Raw genomic sequence first — 21,305 nt, 5'->3', positions numbered from 1 at the left:
TAATGAAGCAGCAGCATAAGAAGCTGTGGATTGTGCCAGAGCTTAATGCAATGAGGTTCTTTCATTTGGTGTAGTGGTTTGGGTTTTTTTATTTCTAAAGGAAAAGAAACAGGAGACGTGCTCTGACTTAAAACAAAAACATTATAGCATAGCCCTGGGTTATTTTGGAGCAGGATGCTGAAATTGCCAGTAGTAGATGTATGTGGATTCAATTTACAGAAGGAGGGTGTAGATCATAACATATCAACTTCAAAAAGGCAGAGACGGGGCATATTCTGGCTGCTTTAAGAAGCCTTAAAGCAACTGTGCAGAAATAACTGGATTGTGGAACTGTTGAGAACTACTTGCTACTTTCTTGCCTTTGAGTTCCATTATTGCTTTAATCCTTGGCAGTATGTCTCAAGTAAACACAGCCATTTGAACAGGTCCATGATTTAAGTACTTGATTGTGCTGTTGCCTGCAAAACTGGCACCTGCTCTTGTGAATGTCACAAACATGTCCACCTAAGTTTGCATTGAAAGGTTAGGTATGTGCACTTTTATTTTTTTATGTCTTTTCTTTAAAGATTCTCTGCCCCTCTCAGTGATGTTACAATTTGATCAAAAGAAAAAGATATCTCACTAACACTGAAGTCCCTCCTGCAAGGAGGAGTAGATTAATTTAAATAGAATCGGTGCAAACAGGAGAGACCAAGAGACCAAGAGAGGCCTGTGTCAGAACAGATAACAATGATTGTTTAGGTGTTTACACAGGGGTTTTTGGATATTATAGCTCCTGCTTCTGATATAAAGAGGGAAGGTTCATTGTCTGAAAGTTTTGGAGGTGGGGTTGTTGTTTGTTTTTTTTTTTTTCCAGTTGGCCGGATGTAGAATGAAAACATTTTCCCTGAATCTCAGTTTGTTGTGAGATAATAAAATTACTTCCTGCATTTCCTCAAACTTCCACAAGTGATTCATCACTTGGTTTGTTTGTGATTTGTGACTAGCATCTTTCTGACATTAGCCTGCAAGTATTAAGAATTGTATTTAATTACTAGTAGATAAAATTACATCCAGGAAAGAAACATTTTTCAGATGCTAAATTATAAGGAATAAATTATGTTTATCAACCTCATTAAGAAAGTAAAAGAAAACAAACTGTTAATTGTGCTTTTGAGACAAAAAACAATGAAACCTTTTAGTTCAGTAGTACAAATTCAGTTGCTATAGAGTCTCTCGAGGTGGCTGTAGGTGTGTCTTTTGAGGACTGCAACCAGAGAAATTCCTAAGCTTTTTTTTTTCCTAGTCTTCTACCGTTGGTAGTTGAACACAGAGCAATTTCTTTGCCTCTTTATTAAGAAAAATATCATAGTTCACTACCGAAAATCCACAAAAGAGCTAGTGAAAAGCACTCTTGCTTGGGAAAAGCAGGATAGATTAGGCTTTAAAATAAGACAGAAAGTATCAATAAATAGTAAAATTATTGGAAAGAGTCTCTGATACTACAGATGAACATAGTTCCTGGTGTGGAAACCTGTGTGTATGTCTTACTGAGTGAAGAATGAAATACTGTGTATGCTTTTAACAGCCTTAGCAGGTATTGGCAGATGAACACATCACTGCAGTATGAGAGCACATGTGGTGTGGGCAGTGGAGTGGAAGTCACACCCTGGCTGACCTCGGGGTAACTTATTCACTTTTGCATAACCCAGATTTGCTCGCTGAATAAGCATGGGTGTAAGCAAGTGCTTTTCATGCTTTGCTGAATCAGGGACTTAATGTCTTTTTGCTGCTATCTGATGCTCAAAGAGAGTGAATTCTGAGCACTCTTGAGTATCTAATTCAGTTAATTCACTTTGTGTAAGAAAGCAATGGTTGATGTTTCTTGTTTCTCAGATTAGCGGCTGGAGAACTTGAGATGTATCAGTTGACTGAGCAAGGCCTAGAGGAGAATATAGTAATCCACTACTACAGGAGGATTTTAGCTGAATCCGTGGAAAGAAAGCAATTTATTTAGTGTAAATGGAGTGATAAAAGGGAATTAAAAGGGGGGGAAATCACTCTAAAGGTTAGTGAATCATTTCTCCTGGCCGAGAGGAATAGGAGAGTTCCCCATTTGGTGGCTTTAGAGCTGTTTAGATAACAAAGCAGAAGACAATAAATCCTGCTTTCTCATAAAGGTGAATTGATGATGAGCATTACAATGCTGTGTGGCTCTGAGGTGCTGACAAAGCTGTTGGGAATGTAGAAATCTTTACCAAGGACTCCTAAATACGGTCTATAATCTCAGAACCTTTCACTGAATGCTGCTTTGATTTGCTCTGATTTATCCCTATATAAAGATTCTGAAATTAAAGGGAGTGCTTTGATTTTAAACTTCAAATTATCAAAACTGGTATTACTAATACTGGTATTACTGGTATTAGTGTTCTTTTGGTTTTCCTGGTTTTAGTGGTTGTTTTGGTTTTTTCCTGGAACTATATTAAGTGAGGAGGGAGTCTGCAGTATGTTTTTTAAAAACTGTATGAGTGTAGATCTTATTATGTTGAAGTTGCAGCTATTTTCCGAGTGCTCATTTGTTACTCTTTTATTGGGTGCATGTTCCCTTTGGTACAGTGTGAATGTCCCAACCCTGTGCTTGCTTGTACACTCAGCAGGTTTGTTACAGTGCTTGGTATTCTGCAGGTAAAGTCACTCTGCTGAAGTAGTTGGGGTTTTATGATCATATCGAGACCTAAGACAGAATTTTGGATTTTAGTCACTGGCAACCTGATAAAAAAATGAGGGATCTACACTTTGTTTCTTTTTTATCTATAAAATGTTCTAGCCTATTCTGTAATGCTTTCCTGAACTAATATGTACATAATTTTGCAGATTAAAATTGGAGGAGAGAAGAAAAGAGTTGGTACAGAAACTTGAAGAAACTACAAAGTTAACTACCTATTTGCATTCACAACTTAGGAGGTGAGACTTTACTGCATGATATAAAGCCTGTTTTGTAGTAGACCTGGATGTCTCAACTTCATTCTTAGGTTTTTCTCTTAGCTGGAAGCTCAGCAAAATATATTAAAGTAAGAAAATGCAAATGTAATAGCTTCAAGCGTCTTGTCACCATGCAAACCTCGTGTACTTTTATAATTTCAGCAAATTTTCTAAGTTGATAGTTCTGTTATTGTTCAGTAAATATATTTTAAGTGTTTAGAAGGACCTGCTTGAATTATTTTTCCTGACATTTTTTCCCAGCAGTCCTCCAGAACCAAGGCAGTGACACTCAGTTTCTCTGGCCCAGCAGGACTCCCTGTCTCTTGTTATTAACAGGACAAGATTGCATGTTACAGCCTTTGTCCTAATTTCCACAGTTGGATTTACTGGGCACACGGAGCGCGTGTTGTCACGCAGATGGGAAGCAGTTCTGCTATAAGCTATATGGCATCCTTTCCAGGTGCTTGGGCAGCGGGTAGGCTGCATGAATTGCTCTAGAGGTGGCAACACTCCTCTGCTGTTATAAGCTCCATCTTGGGGATCCCTCTGCTGTCACGTTGACCACATAAGTACCCACATCAGAGTGGAGGTTTCCAATGGGATATAACAGCTGAGAAGGCTGCTGTTACTGCCAGACCAGTATGTCAAATCTGCTGTCTTCTCCAGAAGAAATGGGGTTTTGGCAGGTGGACAAAGGCTGGATAAATTGCCCTGGTAGTGTGCAGGTTGGGCACACTCAGCTAAGCTGAGTATAGATGCTTAAAAAACATAATGCCCCAAGCATCTTTTGGCTGTAATCTGTTACAAGGCAGTTTTAGTCAAGCTTCCTTCTCTTTGTTCTGTTTTGTGCTGGTTTCGTTCAGTAACACCAGCATGTGTTTGTGCTTTCTTTGCAGCCTCTCAGCTAGTACCTTGTCTGTGTCTTCAGGGAGCAGTTTGGGATCCCTGGCATCCAGCCGGGGATCTCTGAACACATCAAGTAGAGGGTCGCTAAACTCACTCAGCTCCACGGATCTCTACTATAACCAAGGCGATCAAATTACAGATTTGGACTATCAGTACAAACTTGATTTCATATTGCAAGAGAAAACTGGTTACATTCCTTCAGGGCCTATCACTACTATTCATGAAAATGAAGTGGTCAGTTCCCATGGGAGACTGAGTTACAGTGACTCTCCTTCAGCTGCAGACCACCCCAAATTGACTGAACCTCCCAAATCTGTGACATCACTGTCTTCCAGATCCTCACTCTCCTCCTTGTCCCCACCAGGCTCCCCTTTGGTTTTAGAAGCTGCATTTTCAGTGTCAGCTCAAAATTCCCCTCTGCATCACCTCACTACGGACTTCGAAGACTCTGACCTTTCAGGTGATTTTGCAGTCATTAGCTTCTGCGAGAACCAAATATTATTGGACTCTGAAGCCAGAGCAGGATCTCAGACTCCTACAGATGAAAGACATCTAAATGTTAGGCAGCCTCTGCATTCTCTACATGAAGGAAGTTCAGGTAATTAAATAAAAAATAGAATGTCAAATGTATATGCAACATGAAAATTAACAGTTGGCTCTTGAAATGAGGAGGTACCATGTGTAACTGAAGAGTATCTTGATCAGCATGCACTTGCATGTTCTCAGATACGTTACCTAACTTCTAGGTAACAGAGATCTGCAATCGCCCTGATTCTGTCCACATTTTTCAATAGCTATTTTAGAAAGTAAGATTCAATTGCAATCTGTCATGAAAACAATAACATAAAAACCTGAAGCTGGATTTTGAAAGCATGGAGGATGTATGGTGTTCCTAGGTTTTATCAGGATGTATGGATATAGAGCAAATACCCTCTGCAGGTTTTTTGATAACTTGAAATCAGATACTTTGTTTCTCATTGAAGAGTAAGTTACAAACTGACATCCTCAGTAAAAGAGGCTTCTGGACTGTAAATTATGTCTTATGTGTATCTAATTGTTTAAGCCTGCTGTCACTGAAAGATGTGCAGCTCATTTTGAATTGAGAAAGACAGGTGACTACATACCATGTAAGTTACAGTGGGAATTTCCCTATTTTTAACATGGATTTCACAGCCTTTAGCTTTTTATCCAAGTTAGAACAGAGCTCCTAAGTGAGTCTAGGCTCCTCTTGCAGTCTGTGGGTAACTTCCAAAAGAATAAGGCATCTTGTCCTAAAGCATACTTCCCTTTAAGGAAGAAGGGATGAATGACTGTGAGTTATCAAGGTATCCTTAGTTTCTAGTTTACTTTAACTTGGAGGTGGCTAAATTAGGTGTGATGAATTCTACTTCTCGTGGAAAATCCATGCAACATACTTAATCATCTTATTTTGTCAAACCCTTTGGCAGAGCCAGAATTTCAAAAATCCCAGCTGTCAAGATGGCTTGTGCTCAGTCTTGGAGCGCTCACTTTGCTGCCTTTTGTTAGGGCTGACAATACGTTGTGCTCTCTGCACATTTATCCTTTTCTATGTCATTCTGTGTCATTGTCTTCAAGTATGTTCCGAACCATTCATGTTTATGTTACACTCTGTTTTCTCAAGGAAGAACTGAGTGAGACAGATTTCCAGTAGTGCTGAGCACTGGCAGCCCTATTTGAAACCTGGTCAGTACCTGGCATTTCCAACTGTATTTCTGAGCTGGTAGGCAAGCAGCTAACTAAGGAGTTTGGTGTTTTAGAGAATAAACATGGTCTAGCTCTTGAGTATTGTCCACATTTGTTACCGTGTTTGAACACCTATGCTTAGAGTTTTCCAATTTTTAATAAAAGTACCATGTCATATTCATACAGTTATATATTTTAATGAGAAATTTGCTTTTATTTTTTTAATTCTCTCAAGGAACTGTTGTAACATCTGTTGTCTAATTAGATTAATTTACTACAGTACTGTGGTAATTTCAGTGTTGGCCAGAGCAATGTGGCACCAGAAGAGAAAGGTATAGTGTGCTTAGTACAAGCTGGGAGGCCCCACTCTGTTTCACTGTGTAGAAAGAAAACAAGAAATTGACTGATGTCCTAATGGTCTGAACCTGTAAAATGCAAAGTTGAAAAAGCATGGAAAGGGAATTTGTGGGGAGGGGGTCTTTTTGTCCTTTGTCTTTTCAGGATAGTGTAGCAAGCAGTTACTTTATTTAGAGCCATATTATAAAATATTGAAACAATAATTAATTTTCCTGCCTGTATTTCAGCAGCATATCCTTTCCAAATTAACAACAATTTTCAGTCTGTCTTTGCAATCTGTCTGCAGCTCACATAGTTAGACAACTGAATTCAAAATGGCTTGGAATTTGAGAACACTTTGGGCTATGTGAAATCAGTATTTTTTAATTATTATTTGTATAGATCATTATTTTCAAAGGCATTGTGTGATTCTCTAACATTTTTTCACTTTTTGAGGACCTCTTATTCTGGATATTGTCAGCTTGCCTTTTAAGTCTATATAAGTAGTTATGGTTTTAAAATGTAAATTGATTCTGTGATTCTTCATACTGATACTTCCTCATGTAGCACCATATGCATAATACAATTTGTCTTTAAACTTGTATTAGGGCTGCCAAAACAAGTATTTGAATTTTGAATAGCCAGGTATTAACTAATTACACTTCAATACCTCTGGTTTCCACAGTAAAATGGGCCTCATGGTGAGACTTCAGTAATTAACTGTGAGACACAGATCTGGGGTTTGCTCACTGTTTCTACTCCAATTTCATCCTTGAAACTGCTGTGATGCTGAATGGGAAGGCTTGAACAAACTCAGCCAGAGGCACTAAACCTGCATTGAAAAGTGCAGCCCACACACTTAGGTTTTTACAGGACTACAGATCTGAATACTGCTGAATCTTAACTTGGGCATAGACAAAGACTCAAAGGTAGTACAGCTCCTGTTGTCATGTAATCTGCACTGGCTCTCTAGATGCAGTGTTCACCTGCTTCTCTGGCTGTCTCTGACTTTCCTGTACAGGTGAATCACAGAGATATTTGCTCTTCTGCACATGTCCCTGCTGTCAGAAACAAAGTTGGAATATCTTGTAGTTCTTCCACAGTCAGTCTCTGTCATTGTCAAAGTCAATTCAGGCTGCCGTGGTAATTCCTATGGGTAATCAATAAATCATGTCATCACCTTCACCCTTCACACGGTGAGGGGGAAGGGAAAGAGCACTTCATCATCAAGGAAAAAGCATTCCTACTGCCATAAATAAAAGCACAAATGCAGCAATCAATCATCTAATCTAGAGCCTTAAATTTTAACATCTTAACAGGATGTAAAGTCATGATTCAGAGGGGGATGATAGTGCATACCAATATCCTCACCCCTTGGCAGATAAAAGGACTGCATAGGCCCTCAGCTTGCTGTGCTGCAGAATGTGGCTTCATGGCATGACACTTGCATATGAATGCAAGTTGAAGATTAAAGCTAAGTAGTCACTGAAAGCCTGTAGCATAGAATGTTTTTGATGATAGTAAACCAGAGAGGATTTTATTTCTAGCAGTTATATCACTGGGGAGAGGATATCTGTCTGGCTTTTGAATATTTAATAAACAGTAGGCAAGCACTTGGCATGTAGCTGCAGTGTTACCACAGTGCTGAATGTGAAGATGGCAAATACTGGTTTAAAGATCAGGAAAATGAGGGCTGATAATGAAGGATAATAACTAGCTCAATGCATAAGGGTGATCATAGGAGTCTATGTCTCTGGGAAGAAATAATAGTACATTTTCAGGTTCATCAGCCTGGTTATATCTGTAACCAGGATATGTAGGAACAGCAGTACAGCCTCAGAATGTTTAATGATATGGAACAAAACTACTCTGTGATACTCAGCTAAGGGTCACCGCTTTCAGCGTGACAACTTTCTAAGCTCTGCTCATCTCTCTTACTGACTATTAATCTCATGGACTAGTTTTCATTCTTTTTCCTTTTTGTAGGTGGTGATTTACCAAGAAGAACAGCTGGTCATCTGCTTGAGGAGAAAACAGCTTGTGTATCTGCTGCTGTGTCTGATGAGTCTGTAGCTGGAGATAGTGGTGTATATGAAGCTTCTGTGAAACAGTAGGTTTGAGTAATCATGCAAGTCCTTCCACCAAAAATTTAAATATATTTATGATCAGTTACATAGTACCTGCAGAAGTTGTTAATCAGCCCTGACTTTTTTTAGAAATAATTTGTAATTTCAGATGGAAAGGAAAGCTTATTTGGCAAACAGTGAAGTTCGATTTGGGTTATTTTTTGTGCTTGTATAACTTGGTTGAATAGCATTAATATATTTTTTTATAATCTTGGAGTTTTTTCCTTGCTAGAAGCATTCCCAAAAGCTTGATTTAAATTATGCAGGTTCTGCCATGTGACTCTATTGTCAATACTCAGAGTTACTATTTTTAATTATTGTTTCGTTAAGGATTTTTAAGATTGCATAGCAACTTTTTGGAATGTTTTTATTTTTAAAAAGAGGTTATAGAAAAGACATGAGAAAACTCTGTTGTGATGTTGGTATTAAAATAATCCAAGTTGAGGCTTATTGTTCACTGCAGTGATTAGGAAATAAGAAACATATTTGCTGTTATTTTTTGACCACACAAATTCTATAGGATTCTTCATACTAGTTTATATGGTATTGCCTGTAATCTTCAGTAATCAGCCTCAGGCCTTTCCAAATGATTGCTGCAGTTGTCAAACTATTCCAGCAGCAAGTGTCCCCAAAACAAGCACCGCTGATGTGTAGGCGCTGAAATTCTTATTTGGAGTGCATGCTGTAATTAAATTAGCATGTTTAGGAGAATGGATATATGTTCTGTGTATGCATATCTTAATAATTGCTGAAAGCTAACTGTAATTTTCCAAAATTTGAGTATGTGCCTGGTTTTCCTAGACCAAATGAAACTGAGGACACCGTATACAGTGAAGATGATGCAACAACTCTAGAGGCTGCTCAGGTACAAATAGGACTCAGGTGAGTGATCAGCAAAGGGAATATTTCTGTTGATCTATTAATGTGAATAGTAAACTTCCCTTGTGTTGTCCTTTCTTTGACAGATATGACCACAGCAATTCAAGTTTTGTGATAGTCATAGTACGGCTTAGAAACCTTCCAGCGTTTCCTGTCCCCCTTGGCTCTAAGGTGTAAGTCAAACAATCACTGAAGAAGTAGTGTTGAAATATAAGAGTATAATAATAAATTCTAAAAATTCTCTAAAGGAATTGGTTGATTTATGGCTTAAGAGCACTGAAATATGTACAAAACTTTTCAAACTGGTGTAGGATTTAGCATTGTAGTATTTATGTAATATGTAGTATTTAGTATTTGCATATTCCAGCAATGTTGCAAGAATAAGATGTTACCGGGAAATTTGTACATTCCACTAAACTGGAATAAAAAGGATTTTAAAATGGTGTTTTGTCTACTGATTCAAAACATTCCAGCTTTGTGAGTGCAAAACAGCTATGCCATAGTTACTAAAACCATTCTTTTGATACTTTGGCATCCTTTCAGCTCAGAATGTTGTCTTTTTACATTTAAGTATCTTTTTGATATAAAATGGTATTTCAAGCAGTATTTTATTTGTCTTTTAAGTGAGCTTTTAAAGGAGAGGGGTGATTTAATAAATTGCAAGTGGACAAGCACAGTCACATTGAGATACACCATCCCTAACTAGAGCTTGGGGGTCTGTTAAATTTGTTAAATTTGACCCAAGAATTAGTTCTTGGGTCAAATTGGACCAACATGCAAAATCTAAAAGTAAATTACAGTTTCAATCATATGTAGAAAATTAATAGAAAAGCCTGAATATGTTACCACTGAGTTTCTAATCCAAAATTCTCATCTGTATAAATAAGTACAGGTTGCCTTGGGGACACTTGAGCAAGATTTTTGTGACAGACTTGTAAGACTGCCTTAACCTGTTGAAAAGCTTAATAAGATTGGAGTAGGATATAATCATTCCTTGAAAATTTTGGTTTTCTTGCTGGTTCTTTTCCCTTTGTATCCCATTGCCTTAAATTTGATTAGCAGATAAATAGGAAGCCACTGGATATGGAAAGGATGCATTAAGGATAGAGGCCCAAGTGCTTGCTGGCTTTGTTTGTTTTTTGTAAATAAGAAATGGTTGTTGTACTACTATCCTTCCTTCTCTGAACTAGTCTTTCTCTGCTGACCTTCCAAGTTCACTAACATTTAGCACAAGAAAACAGAAAAACTATAGAAGAATAAATTGACGTAGGTGAGAGGAAAAGTAGATAATGTAGAACAGCAAAAAGATGGTCAGTTACATACAGCCAGATCAGAGCAGGCATCTTCTCAGGAATTAAAGTGTGAAGTTATAATTAATAGTCAAGAAGTCCTGACCTGCTGCTGCTAAAAGAGATTTGATGAAATTAAAGCTTATAAAGTTTATTAAATATTCAAAACAAGGAGGAAGAAGGGGCAGGGTAAAGGCAGGACCTTGCAAATAGCATTTTTTCTGTCGCTTACACTTGTGTGCATATATGAATAATCTGTACATATACATACAATAATAAAAATTGGGTCTGGAAAAAGTTGCTATATTATAGCTGCATTTCCTAGAACATCAGTTGAAAAAATTGGTACTTTACTGAACCTTTACACATGGAAGAAGAGATGTGACATGAGGTGTTACCGATACTGTAAAAACTGCTCACTTTTAGCCTAGTTAGAGCACAGTTGAAGAGTTACTGTGTCAGGGTCACTTCTTCATCAGTTGAGAATTCATAGGTTTGTCACAGTAAAATCTGATTCAGTTATTAACTCTTTAAGTTAATTTATTAAAATGAAAGTGTCCACTCCTGTACAACAAAGTGAGAGAATAATTTCTTCCACAATTTCTTTCTTTGTTTACCCTTCATTTGGCCTGAGGCCAATGAATTGGCAAACATTTGTTAAAAGAAAGTTCCAATGAACCACCTTTTAAACATACTTTTGATACACTTTATCTTTTATTCCTACATTTTTTATAAATGTTTTTAATTGCTTAGTCTGTTAAAATGGCTGTTTTCAGTAGACTGCCAGTTGCTCACCTACAGTTATATGAATACAGCAGCAGCATTACTGGAGTTACAAAATGGTACTGCTTCACCTCAGGACTTGTCAAAATGCTGGATACCTGCTATCCAGGCTATATGTGTGAACCAAACAACCTAGATTTTTCTCTTTATTCTAAGAAGTTTGGCATAACTGGGAAATAAAGTCTGTGCCCAAATTCAAGTTAAAAAATTGTGTTTCTCACAGACCTAATTTGTTGTTTTCTTTTTCACTAATGTGAAATTCAGTTTTTAATAAAATTAACAAAACTATACATGAAGATAGAAAATATAGTAGTAGTACTATAAATTTTGAGAGAAAAAGTATTTTTCATAATTATTTACATTCACCCACTCTTTCTTCTTGTTTTAGCCAGCTTCATTGCATTCTATTCTCCAGTGAATGTCATTCATCTTTAAAGCCAGTACCAGAAACAGACTAATAGATAGGCACAGAAAAGATGCCAAACTATTACTAGGCTCATTTGTGTGTATGAGAAACTGTGCAATAGGTAAATAGCATTTAAAATGTCTTTACTGTGTCAAGCTGCTACTAAAGTGAGACCTGCAAGTTAGCTAGTACAACTTTTATCCACATCATATCCATTCCTACTGGTCATATGAAATGAATGCAGTCTTGTAACAATTTCAAGTTACTCTCTGTGCTTCAGTTTAGGCTTGCAAGATGCATTCTTCCAAGTTTCACTTAATATGTTACGAATTGATCTTAAGCAGCTATGGCCCTAGGTATTTGCTTCCTTGCTTTCCTTAGTTTCCTGCTTTCTTTGGAAATTTTGTTTCATTTGTTTCCTTAAAAGATTAAAAGGCATCACTGCTTTTCAGTGCTGCTTGCATTAGTCAAAGAATTTAATTTTTACATCCATTCCAGTTCTTCTAATGTTTTAAAATTAACATTAAGGATATGTTTCCTCTCACCTGTGACATGATCTTCATTGTTTACTGTACTAAACTTGAATAGAGTCAGAAACTGCTACCTCTCTTGCTACTACTGCCTTACCAGGTACAAAAATTCCTTCTTGGGAAATGTTTCTGCTAGGGACAAGAGGAGTTCCTTACTCATCTTTTTCACCTCTTTTCCATTCCACTGATAAGTTACTGTTCCATTTTGTTGCTATGCAGTCCTTAAGTTGATGGGGTGAACTTCTCTCAAGTATCACCAGCAAGTGCCAGTTTAAACATAGTAAAGATTTTGTTTTGTTTCTGGCAGGTATATCAGAGTAGCAGTCCTTCCATCCTCCACTGATATCAGCTGTCTGTTCCGCACTAAAGTTCATCCTTCCATGGAAACCATTTTGTTCAACGAGATATTCAGGGTAGCCATTTCTCAAGCAGCACTGCTAGAGAAGACACTGAGAGTAGATGTTTGTGCTGTCAGTAGAAGTCGTCAGGAGGAATGCTTGGTATGCTATTTTATTTCTGGGGCTTTTTTGGCATGCATTTGTTTATAGTGTCCCTCCTTATTTTGATGGTCATGGCTGCTAAAATTCCACAGCACTTGGAGACAAAGTCTGGAGCATAACTTAGTTGTTGCTATAGTACCTAGAATAGTGCCTTTCTCTGAAACTCCTGATACAGAATCTAATCCTGGATGGAAGGTGTTTTGATAATTCTAACACTGCTTTAACCCTTTAATTACAGATTGATATTCTATCTTTGCCATTTTATATATAAACCCCCTTTGAACTTCAGTGCAACATTATTTTAATGCTAGATTTTAAATTAAAAACTGAAGAAGAGTCACAGTAAAAAAAAAAAAAAAAAAAAAAAAAAACGGGAGCAAACCCTCATTATTACCACTTGTCACAAAGAACACACTAAATCATACTTTGGACATTATTTTAGATTATATGATGGACACCTTTTTGGTCTTTATGATCTGTTGAAATAAAAAAGCATGACATTTATAGATCAGCCCATTGGAAGCTGTCACTTTAAATGTGTTGTTAATCGTAGTCATCACTGAATCAGTGATGCTTCATTTACTTTTAAATTGCTTTTGCATGGTCTGGTACAACTCAACTCTAGTTTTTCACCATGAGGGTGTTTAGTAGCACAGTGAGATTTTTTTCAGTTGCTACACACTGAAGAGATGCTGGAATCTGCTGGGGTTCATCAGCTCTGACTACTGTGAAACAGCCTTGCTTTCAGAATGTAGAAGTTAACTTAATTCCTAGGGAATTCCTGGAGAATGTGTTGGCCTTTTTCAGTATGTAAGAGTTTTCCCCCCGAGGAAAGGGAAGGGCAGCAGAACAAAAATGCAACCTCAGGCAGGATAGAATGGTGAAGAAAGGACTCAACAATAACAAAAAACCCCAACAAAGATGAAGACAAAGGTTATTTCAAAGATCAAATTAAAGACTTGGGAGTACCATCCCCAGCAGAATGCCCTGGACAACAGGACCAGAGTCTTGGCAAGAGCTATGTGTGCAGTCCAGTAGCTGTGGAGATAATATGCTTTGCCAAAGAACAGAGGATTTTCATCTTCAAGGCACAGGCCAAACATGAGTACTTCAGAAGTTTTCCCAGAGTACCAACTCAGTGGCTTTTCATCTTCTCCTTCCCTGGCTAGAGCAAGCAAGGTCATCTCATCCATTATTTGCCATATGCATGGGACAGCTGAAAAATCATGTGAGACTTGCTGTCTCACGAGCTGGTGCTGCACAGGTTTTCATTACTGAATGCTCTAGAGCAGGTGTGTGCAATACTGTGGTATGGTGTGGGGTGTGCATGTGGGGAGACATTTCTACAGACTGAAATAACAGATGGCAGAATGGACAATATGAAGGACATTTCCATGTACTTCTATTTGTCTATTTTAACTGGAACTGGAGGGAAATAGAAAACTGTACTGTTAAAAAGGGAATTAAGGTTGATGTCAAATCTTGGCTGCCTGTTTTCATGATAAGTACAGTAGAACGTTTTGTAGGAAACAGAACAAATTTAAATAATTTTTTTTGCCTTTTCCCTTTTTTTATTTTGTACAGGCTGGGACTCAGATCAGCCTGGCAGATTTATCACTTTCTGATGAGACCTGTACTCTGTGGTACAACCTGTTGCCATGCAAGCAGAGTCCTGGCAAAAAGCCCAAGGAACAAAATGACAAATACATGTTTCTATTAAGCAAGCAATCACAGTCATTGGACTCACTGGACTTGGTGAGTGATGAGTTGGCTATTACTGTGATAGCAAGAAAAAAGCCAGAGACTCCAACTGTGCCATTGCATTGTAGTTATTTGAATGTGTGAACTGCCATCCCTGAAGGTCCAAGGCCCCGTTTTGCAGGCACTTTTGTCTAGAGTGACTTTGTGTGAGTAGGGGCTATATGGGGTCTCAGATGGGAGTGGGGATATGGCAGATGCTTTTTACTGGATACAAGATTGTACTTCCAATTTAAAACCCTTCAGCTATGTTTCTTTTTAGAAAAAAATGTTATTGAAGAGCTTCCTTAAGTGTGTAATTTATTTTCATATCCATACATTAAAAATTGCTATTTATTAGCTATTTGAATCTGCATACGCCAAACCATTGCATTGAGCATGCTGTTTATGCAAAACATACTAACTCTTCTGGATAAATAAGCTTCTCTGCTTTAATCCCTTTTTAAGAGAGCTGCATAGAAAATGTAACTTTGAAAAGCACCCTTTTTTCACCTAAAAACATTACCAGTATGAGAGGGAAGATGAGAAAATACATTGAAGGATGGTAGGAGAATATTTGATTACATTGTCATTTTAAAACCAATTATTTTTCATTGAGATTTACTCTGTATAAAAGTAATTGTTCAGTGTGCTATAAACTGACAATTCAAACCCCTTGTCCTTGTGAACTGGGAGTCATTGTGTCCGCTGACATCAGGGAGCAGTAGGGTAATGCAGATATTGCAAGATTTGTCATTTTCCTACCTGTTATGTATCATTCAAGTCTGGTTTCATCTTTTTCTTTGTGATCAGGATGCTGTGTCAGCTCTGCTGGAGAGGACATCTGCTGAGCTGGAAGCAGTAGAACAAGAGCTGGCTGAAGATGAGGAGAAGGAACAAGAGCAAAGGGCCTCTGAGGAAGACTGGTAAAGACACTTTCCCTCCCTCACTGTTCATGCCTGAATGATCCAGTTCATTCTTCCTCTTAGACATTCTTCCTCTTCCTCTTAGTGCTGTACTTTTGGAGATCATAGATTCATAGAATGGCACGGGCTGGAAGGGATCTTTAAAGATCATCCAGTCTAATACTGCTGCTTTGGGCAGAGACACCTTCCACTAGACCAGGCTGGTCAACACCCCATCCAACCTGGCCTTGAAAATTTCCAAGGACAGGACATCTATGGCTTCTCTGGACAACCCGTTCCAATGCCTCACCACCACTGGAAGTGGAGTAAAGTCTTGTTCTCTTGTATGGTCAATTTATTCACATTATTTTAGGTTTACAGTCTCTTGGCTGTTCTACAAACTCCTACTACTAATGCTCCTCCATTCCATGTACATCTTCCTGTGCAAACACCTGGGTAATGCAGCCACTAGAAGTGTAGCAAAGTATGAAATAGTATAGTTCCATTAACTCTAACAGGCATGCAGTTAGATTTGAAAAGAGAGCTGCTGTCTGATAAAAGTCAGTGTGGGTGTACTTCCATTGATGGTCTTGTTTTTGAAGAAACTGTGAGTTTTGCCAAGGAACAGATTTCTTGCTAAATTGCTATTTGAGTTCTGTGATTGTACAATTTCTTAGCTGCAATGTAGAAGAAAAGACATGCTTTACTGGGGGGAAGGGGGGAGTGGCTTTTTGTGTTATGAACTTATAATGAAAGTCCTTCAACATTATCAACATTACAACTACTGAATATAGTGCAGTGCTGTCATAACAACCTTGAGGATGAACTGTAGTAGCGCTGGGTTTTGCTGGAGGCAGCAAATGAAATGGGCCTTCACATGAACTTAATGGAAGCATTTGGATGATAGTTGTTTTCACTGTCAGGAAAATGCATGCCTTACACATTAGTGCAAGTCTGGGCTTTCTGGTATCTTTCTTTGGTGAGCTTTTTTAGTTTCATAATAAGCCTGGGCTACTTCTGTTTATGCAGGCTAGAGATGCTCACAGAGGCCTCTGATGAAATTGTGGACGAAGAGCAAGGTGGCATTAAGCTGGAAGTAGAAGGCGACTGTAATGATGACATGGGGTTACTCATGGATGCACAAGAAATGAATGAAGACAAGAACAGAGAGAACAATGATGAGGCCCAGGAAAGCCAGCAGGCTGCTGTAGTTCTAACATTGGTGAGTATCTTAAAATTCACATTTCTGAAATATCTTACTATGTCAAAAATCTATTTCTGAGCAATTAATATGGAAGTCTGCTGCACCTATGCATTTACAACTGGATGTAGTGTTTGCTGTAGCATTTGTCAGTATGTATGTGTAATAAAATTGGTGTGGTCACTTCTGAACTATGAAGAGGACATTGGACAGACATGCTGAGTAGGACTTCTAAGTCCAGGATAATTAACCAAGACTCTCTATCTTCACTTTTTTTTTTGCATGTGGAGTACATTCAAAATACAAGAATAGTTCAATAGCTTCAGCTTGTGCATATTTAAAATATTTCTGCACATATGTTTCATTGTTTCCTTTTCCTTTTTTCTGATTCGTCTGCTAAATAAGGAAAAACACATGACAAGGGTCAAGATCTTTAAGCCAATGTAGGGATTTCCTTATTTTTTCCCCTTTTTGGTCGATAAATACAAGAACTGTCTTAGTAGAAAAAAGGACAAAATATTAATTAACAGAAAATTCCAAAATGTGTATTAAAACTGTGTATACTTTTGAACAATTGAGGGTACTGTTGTACCCACACACTGCATACAGCAAATTCTAATTCCATGTTCTTGATAACTGTCATTTTTAAAATTATATTCCACTTTCCTGAAAGCACTTTTAGCAAATGTTTAGTAAACATAACTCTGATGTGGTAGCACACTCTCAGAAATAAAATTTTTAGAATCTTTCTGCATCTTAATAAAAACACTGTTGCATGTTTTAAACCCACAAGTTCTATAAAATAGCAGAAGTAAAAAGACAAAGAGTGACATCTCGTTCCTTCAACTTTGTGACAATACAAAAGTTTAACATCTCAGTGGACTTGCTGGAAACTGTAATTAACTTCCAATTAATGTGGCAAGATGCCAAATGAGCTAAGGCTGTGGTATTAAAAGGACTGACAGTCTGCTGGGTAGCAAGTAAATATAGATCAAAGCCCTAACTCAGCAAGAGGAGATGGCAAGAACGACATGTGAAGGTTAGACACGCACACAAGTGCTTTGCTAAGCCTGGGCTGAGTGGACCCGGACAATGAGTGAAAGACAGCAGTCTGCACTGCAGAGCCAGACACAGCATAGATCTCTGTATGCCACATGCTCTCGGGGTTGCTGTTGTGCTATTTAGGTGACTATTTATCACCTGCACTGTTAAAACCATGGACCTCATCAAATTATCCAAGTGGAAGAGAAAGTCCCATTGCACATCAGTTACATTGAATGTTCCAGCTGCTGCAGAGCTTGGTCTAGCCCAGCAGCCAGGATGATTGCAGCATGGAAGTAAGCACAGGCTGTGCCACCCCTGAGGATGGGGCCACTTGAGGGACATGTGGGACATGTGGGACAACTCTAGAAGACAGCAGGTTGTGGTGAGGGACAGCAGCCTGCAGTGTCTTTTCCCTGGGTTCACAAGGCTGGTGAACCTCTGGAGATTGCATAAAGCAGCCCTGCTGCTGAGGCTTGGGGATGTATGGCAGTACATCTGGAAGGACCTGAGCAGTGTAACTTTCCCAGCTGCCCCCTTTCAGTGTGCACAGGCACCATCTCTGGCATGGCAGAACCTTGCTCTTCTGCAAATACCAAACAAAGTAAATATAAATGTGCAATAATCATAATGTCTGCAAATGGCAAAACAAAACATTACTTGCACTGTGTTTGCATCAAACCATCTGCCAAGCAGCAAAGGCCTTTCTGCAAAAACTTTGGCTTTACTGGCTACAAAGAGTACCTTCAAAGCCTCTCCACACACTCTTAAGCCTCTTGAGAATTTTGCATTTCTTTACTTAGAACAGCTTCTCTGTAAATGCACGATGCTTTTTGCCACTGGTCTTTTTCCATTCACCGCAAGGTAATGAGGATGCCTGTGAAGTCTGAAGGCACAGAAACTATGTGGGGGCATGTATCTGGTTATAGTAAGTCTTATCCATTAAATTCCTTTTCATAGGTTGATAAAGAGACTAACACTGAGGAACTGGTTAAAGGGAACACAGCAGTCCGACCCAAGGACAGAGCCAGCTGGAGCTCCAGACAGCGTCCTTTTGTCAGGAACAGCATGATAGTGCGCTCCCAAACCTTCTCTCCAGGCGAGCGGAACCAATACATCTGCAGGGTAAGAGGAAAGACACTTGGAATGAAGAGCTATTAACCAAAGAGTCATTTAACTTCTTGGGAATGAAGCACTAATGACACTGAGTCATGAACTGATTTTCCATGCAAGAAGCAGAGCCTGTGCTTTCTCTAGAGTCCCTCCCTATCTGAGCTGATGTATAGTAGAATTGACTTTCAGCAGAGTTGCATACTCTTGCAAAACACCTCTGCTAGGGCAAAAATACATCCTATTGGAGAGAAATAACACAGATGCCTGTGCTGGCTCTTTGCAAAAAGTGTTTCCCTGCATGTCAGCAACTCCAGCACTCTCACAGCAAAACAATTTGTTACAACATGAAATAGCATTCACTGTAAAATGCCATTGCATTACCATATTTTAATAATGCAACCATTTAAGGGTAACAGTGTGGAAAGAGCTCAGTCATCAATTTTAAATCTTGCTTTGTATCTCAACTGGTTTTAAACCTAGGCAGCCCAAATCCTGCTGTAATTGCATCTTTGAAAGATGTGCAAGCACTGCCTCGGGGCTGGGTTTTCAACATGGCTTTGGCAGCTAAGTTCTCCAGTCTCTCTAGATTTACAGTAGCATGGAAAAAGAAAAAAATATTTAAATTGTAAGTCTTGCTGCAGCTAAACTAACTATGAAAATCAAAATATTTAAGCCTAGACTATCAGCTCTATAGATTTTAATTACAGATACCGAAGAAAAGGTAGTTTATTTTTAGCTTTAGTTTCTACAGGTTATTCACACAAGTATGTTTTTTTAAAAAAAGTAATACTTATGCTTTAATTCCCCAATTCAGTTAGAGGCATTTGCCTTAATCATTTGGGAACATTATTGTTCATCACTTTTCTGTGATTCTTATTGGCCTAAAAAAAAATCTTTAGTCATTACCTACATACTTAAATAACTATTCCATATGCCCTCCAGAATGAAGTATAGCAGATTGTTTTCTAACAATCTTTACATAATTTGGATACATTATTGGCTGAATTCAGAAGCTAGCCTTCATCTTAGTTCCTGTGCTGGAAATTATTTCCTAAATGGAAATTGGTAGTATTGACAAAAAAATACCACCTTAGCCTGCTGCCTATGTAGGTCTTCAACAGGAAGTAAAACAAGTTGTTTTAGTAGCTTAGTTAGTGTAAACTTCAGAGGTTTTTGCATCTGGGAAAGCATTGGGTTTTTGTAGCTTTGAACACTGCTACATAACTGCTGCCAAGTGCCAGAATTTAAAAAAAAATTACCTTGAATAAACCATTCTGTTTCTCATTGTGTGTGGTATTGCCTGGAAGCAAAGTACCCTGTGAAAAGAACATGTTTGCAGATGTATCACAGCGTCAGAAACACTTGTTGCCCTCTGCTGGGGGCTCCAGAGTGGGCACTGTAGCTGCATCCCAGTTCACAAAGAGGGCTGAAGAGTTGGGGTCTCCCCAGTCCCAGTTCCCAGCTTGTACCATGGGCATATCCAGCCTTCCTTGCGTTATGCTGCTGTACGAGAGGAAAGTGCCTGTTGGACACACTCTGGTGAAGTGCTAGCTGCTCTCTAACCAGAAGAGATGGCCTGGCTTTAAGAGAGCACCTCTGATGTTACAAAAACAGAGATCTTTGAGGCCTCATGGACAGAACCAAAGTCTGTTGGTGCTTTGGAAAATGTCCCTTGAAAAGTGCCTAAAGAACATTAGTGACAATGGCCACCTCTCTGTATAAAGGAGTGAGCTCCCAGTAATGGCTCATGGTGAAAAGACAGATTGTCTCTCAAGAGGTGTACTTTGTACTGCAAGTGGTTGTATTTCTGACCCTCAGCTCCCAGTCAGCCCTGTGTAAGCACACTTTAGGGCCCTGCCTTTGCTTACTGAAATGTTAGCAGAATGATTCCTTTTCTTGTCCTTTCCTGAAGAGTTGAAATACATATTCTGCAGAGAGATGCTTCTGACCACCTATTGATGCTGATACACCTAACAATCATTCTGCACCGATGTGTATGAAAAATAAAGTTATGAAGAAGCTACTGTCGAGCTGTGGCACATAATTTTAAGAAGCAAGAAGTGCTTCTGAAGGAAGCTGTAGGCACACCTTTGCTTGTTACAATTAACAACAATACAAAAATACCACTTGTTGGACAGGTGCATGTCTACAGTAATTTGCCTTCCGTGTAGTAAATTTGTTAAAAGCCTGCCCTAGGTAAGTGAAATCCCTAGTTTGTATCTGCAACCAGACAATGATTTCTCAGTACTTAATAACCATAGTTAACTTCCTTGCATTCCTAAAGAGCCTTACTATTCATTCAGTAAGATCAATGGTTGTCTTGCTGTAGAATTCTAATTTTAGAGTAGATGCTTTTTTCTAGTTGCAGACTTATTAACTTTATACTAAGAATACGACCTACGTGTATATAAAGGCTAAGGTTCCCGGACTGGTTCTACCAGTGCAGGTGTATTTGCATATGAAGGTGCTTTATGTCTGTTTGTTGTGTACATTTTGGCAGTTGAATCGCAGTGACAGCGACAGCTCCACACTAGCCAAGAAGTCGCTCTTTGTGAGAAACGCCACAGAACGGCGGAGCCTGAGAGTTAAACGGGTATGTGCTGTGTTACCATGACGTAGTTTAAAATGAAGCTGGGGGACAGTGGGAATACCAAATGACATCAAGAATATACTTTATTTCAAGTATTTCAGCAAAAGCAACACAAGTACCACAATTCTGCCCTGTAGTTTCATGTTGAAATATCAACATAGTGGTCTAAGTCCAATATCACCTCCCCTCCAACAAAGCCTGTGTTGTTTTAGTCATGGCTTGAAGCCAGCAGCAAGATGCTGATGCTCAGCATCATGGCATTTCTCGTTGAACTTGAGTTACTGTCAAAGGGATCTGT

At 38.7% G+C, this 21,305-nt stretch overlaps 1 protein-coding gene across 1 annotated transcript in view; it reads left to right on the top strand.

Annotated features, from left to right (window-relative positions):
• WWC2 (WW and C2 domain containing 2) overlaps positions 1 to 21,305 on the top strand; it is a 95,572-nt gene that overhangs the window by 63,077 nt on the left and 11,190 nt on the right. The window contains exons 10-20 of the mRNA XM_021545461.3: positions 2,854 to 2,943; positions 3,858 to 4,465; positions 7,894 to 8,017; positions 8,835 to 8,915; positions 8,999 to 9,085; positions 12,228 to 12,420; positions 14,005 to 14,175; positions 14,971 to 15,083; positions 16,092 to 16,284; positions 18,265 to 18,429; positions 20,918 to 21,010. Of these exons, the coding sequence (XP_021401136.2) occupies positions 2,854 to 2,943; positions 3,858 to 4,465; positions 7,894 to 8,017; positions 8,835 to 8,915; positions 8,999 to 9,085; positions 12,228 to 12,420; positions 14,005 to 14,175; positions 14,971 to 15,083; positions 16,092 to 16,284; positions 18,265 to 18,429; positions 20,918 to 21,010 (1,918 nt within the window). The remainder of the gene's footprint in view (positions 1 to 2,853; positions 2,944 to 3,857; positions 4,466 to 7,893; positions 8,018 to 8,834; positions 8,916 to 8,998; positions 9,086 to 12,227; positions 12,421 to 14,004; positions 14,176 to 14,970; positions 15,084 to 16,091; positions 16,285 to 18,264; positions 18,430 to 20,917; positions 21,011 to 21,305) is intronic.

This window comes from Lonchura striata, chromosome 4 (genome assembly GCF_046129695.1).
Source record: "Lonchura striata isolate bLonStr1 chromosome 4, bLonStr1.mat, whole genome shotgun sequence".
In the NCBI taxonomy this organism is placed as follows: domain Eukaryota; kingdom Metazoa; phylum Chordata; class Aves; order Passeriformes; family Estrildidae; genus Lonchura; species Lonchura striata.
The sequence above is the reverse complement of the archived record's forward strand: the minus strand, read 5'-3'. Positions and strand labels throughout refer to the sequence as shown.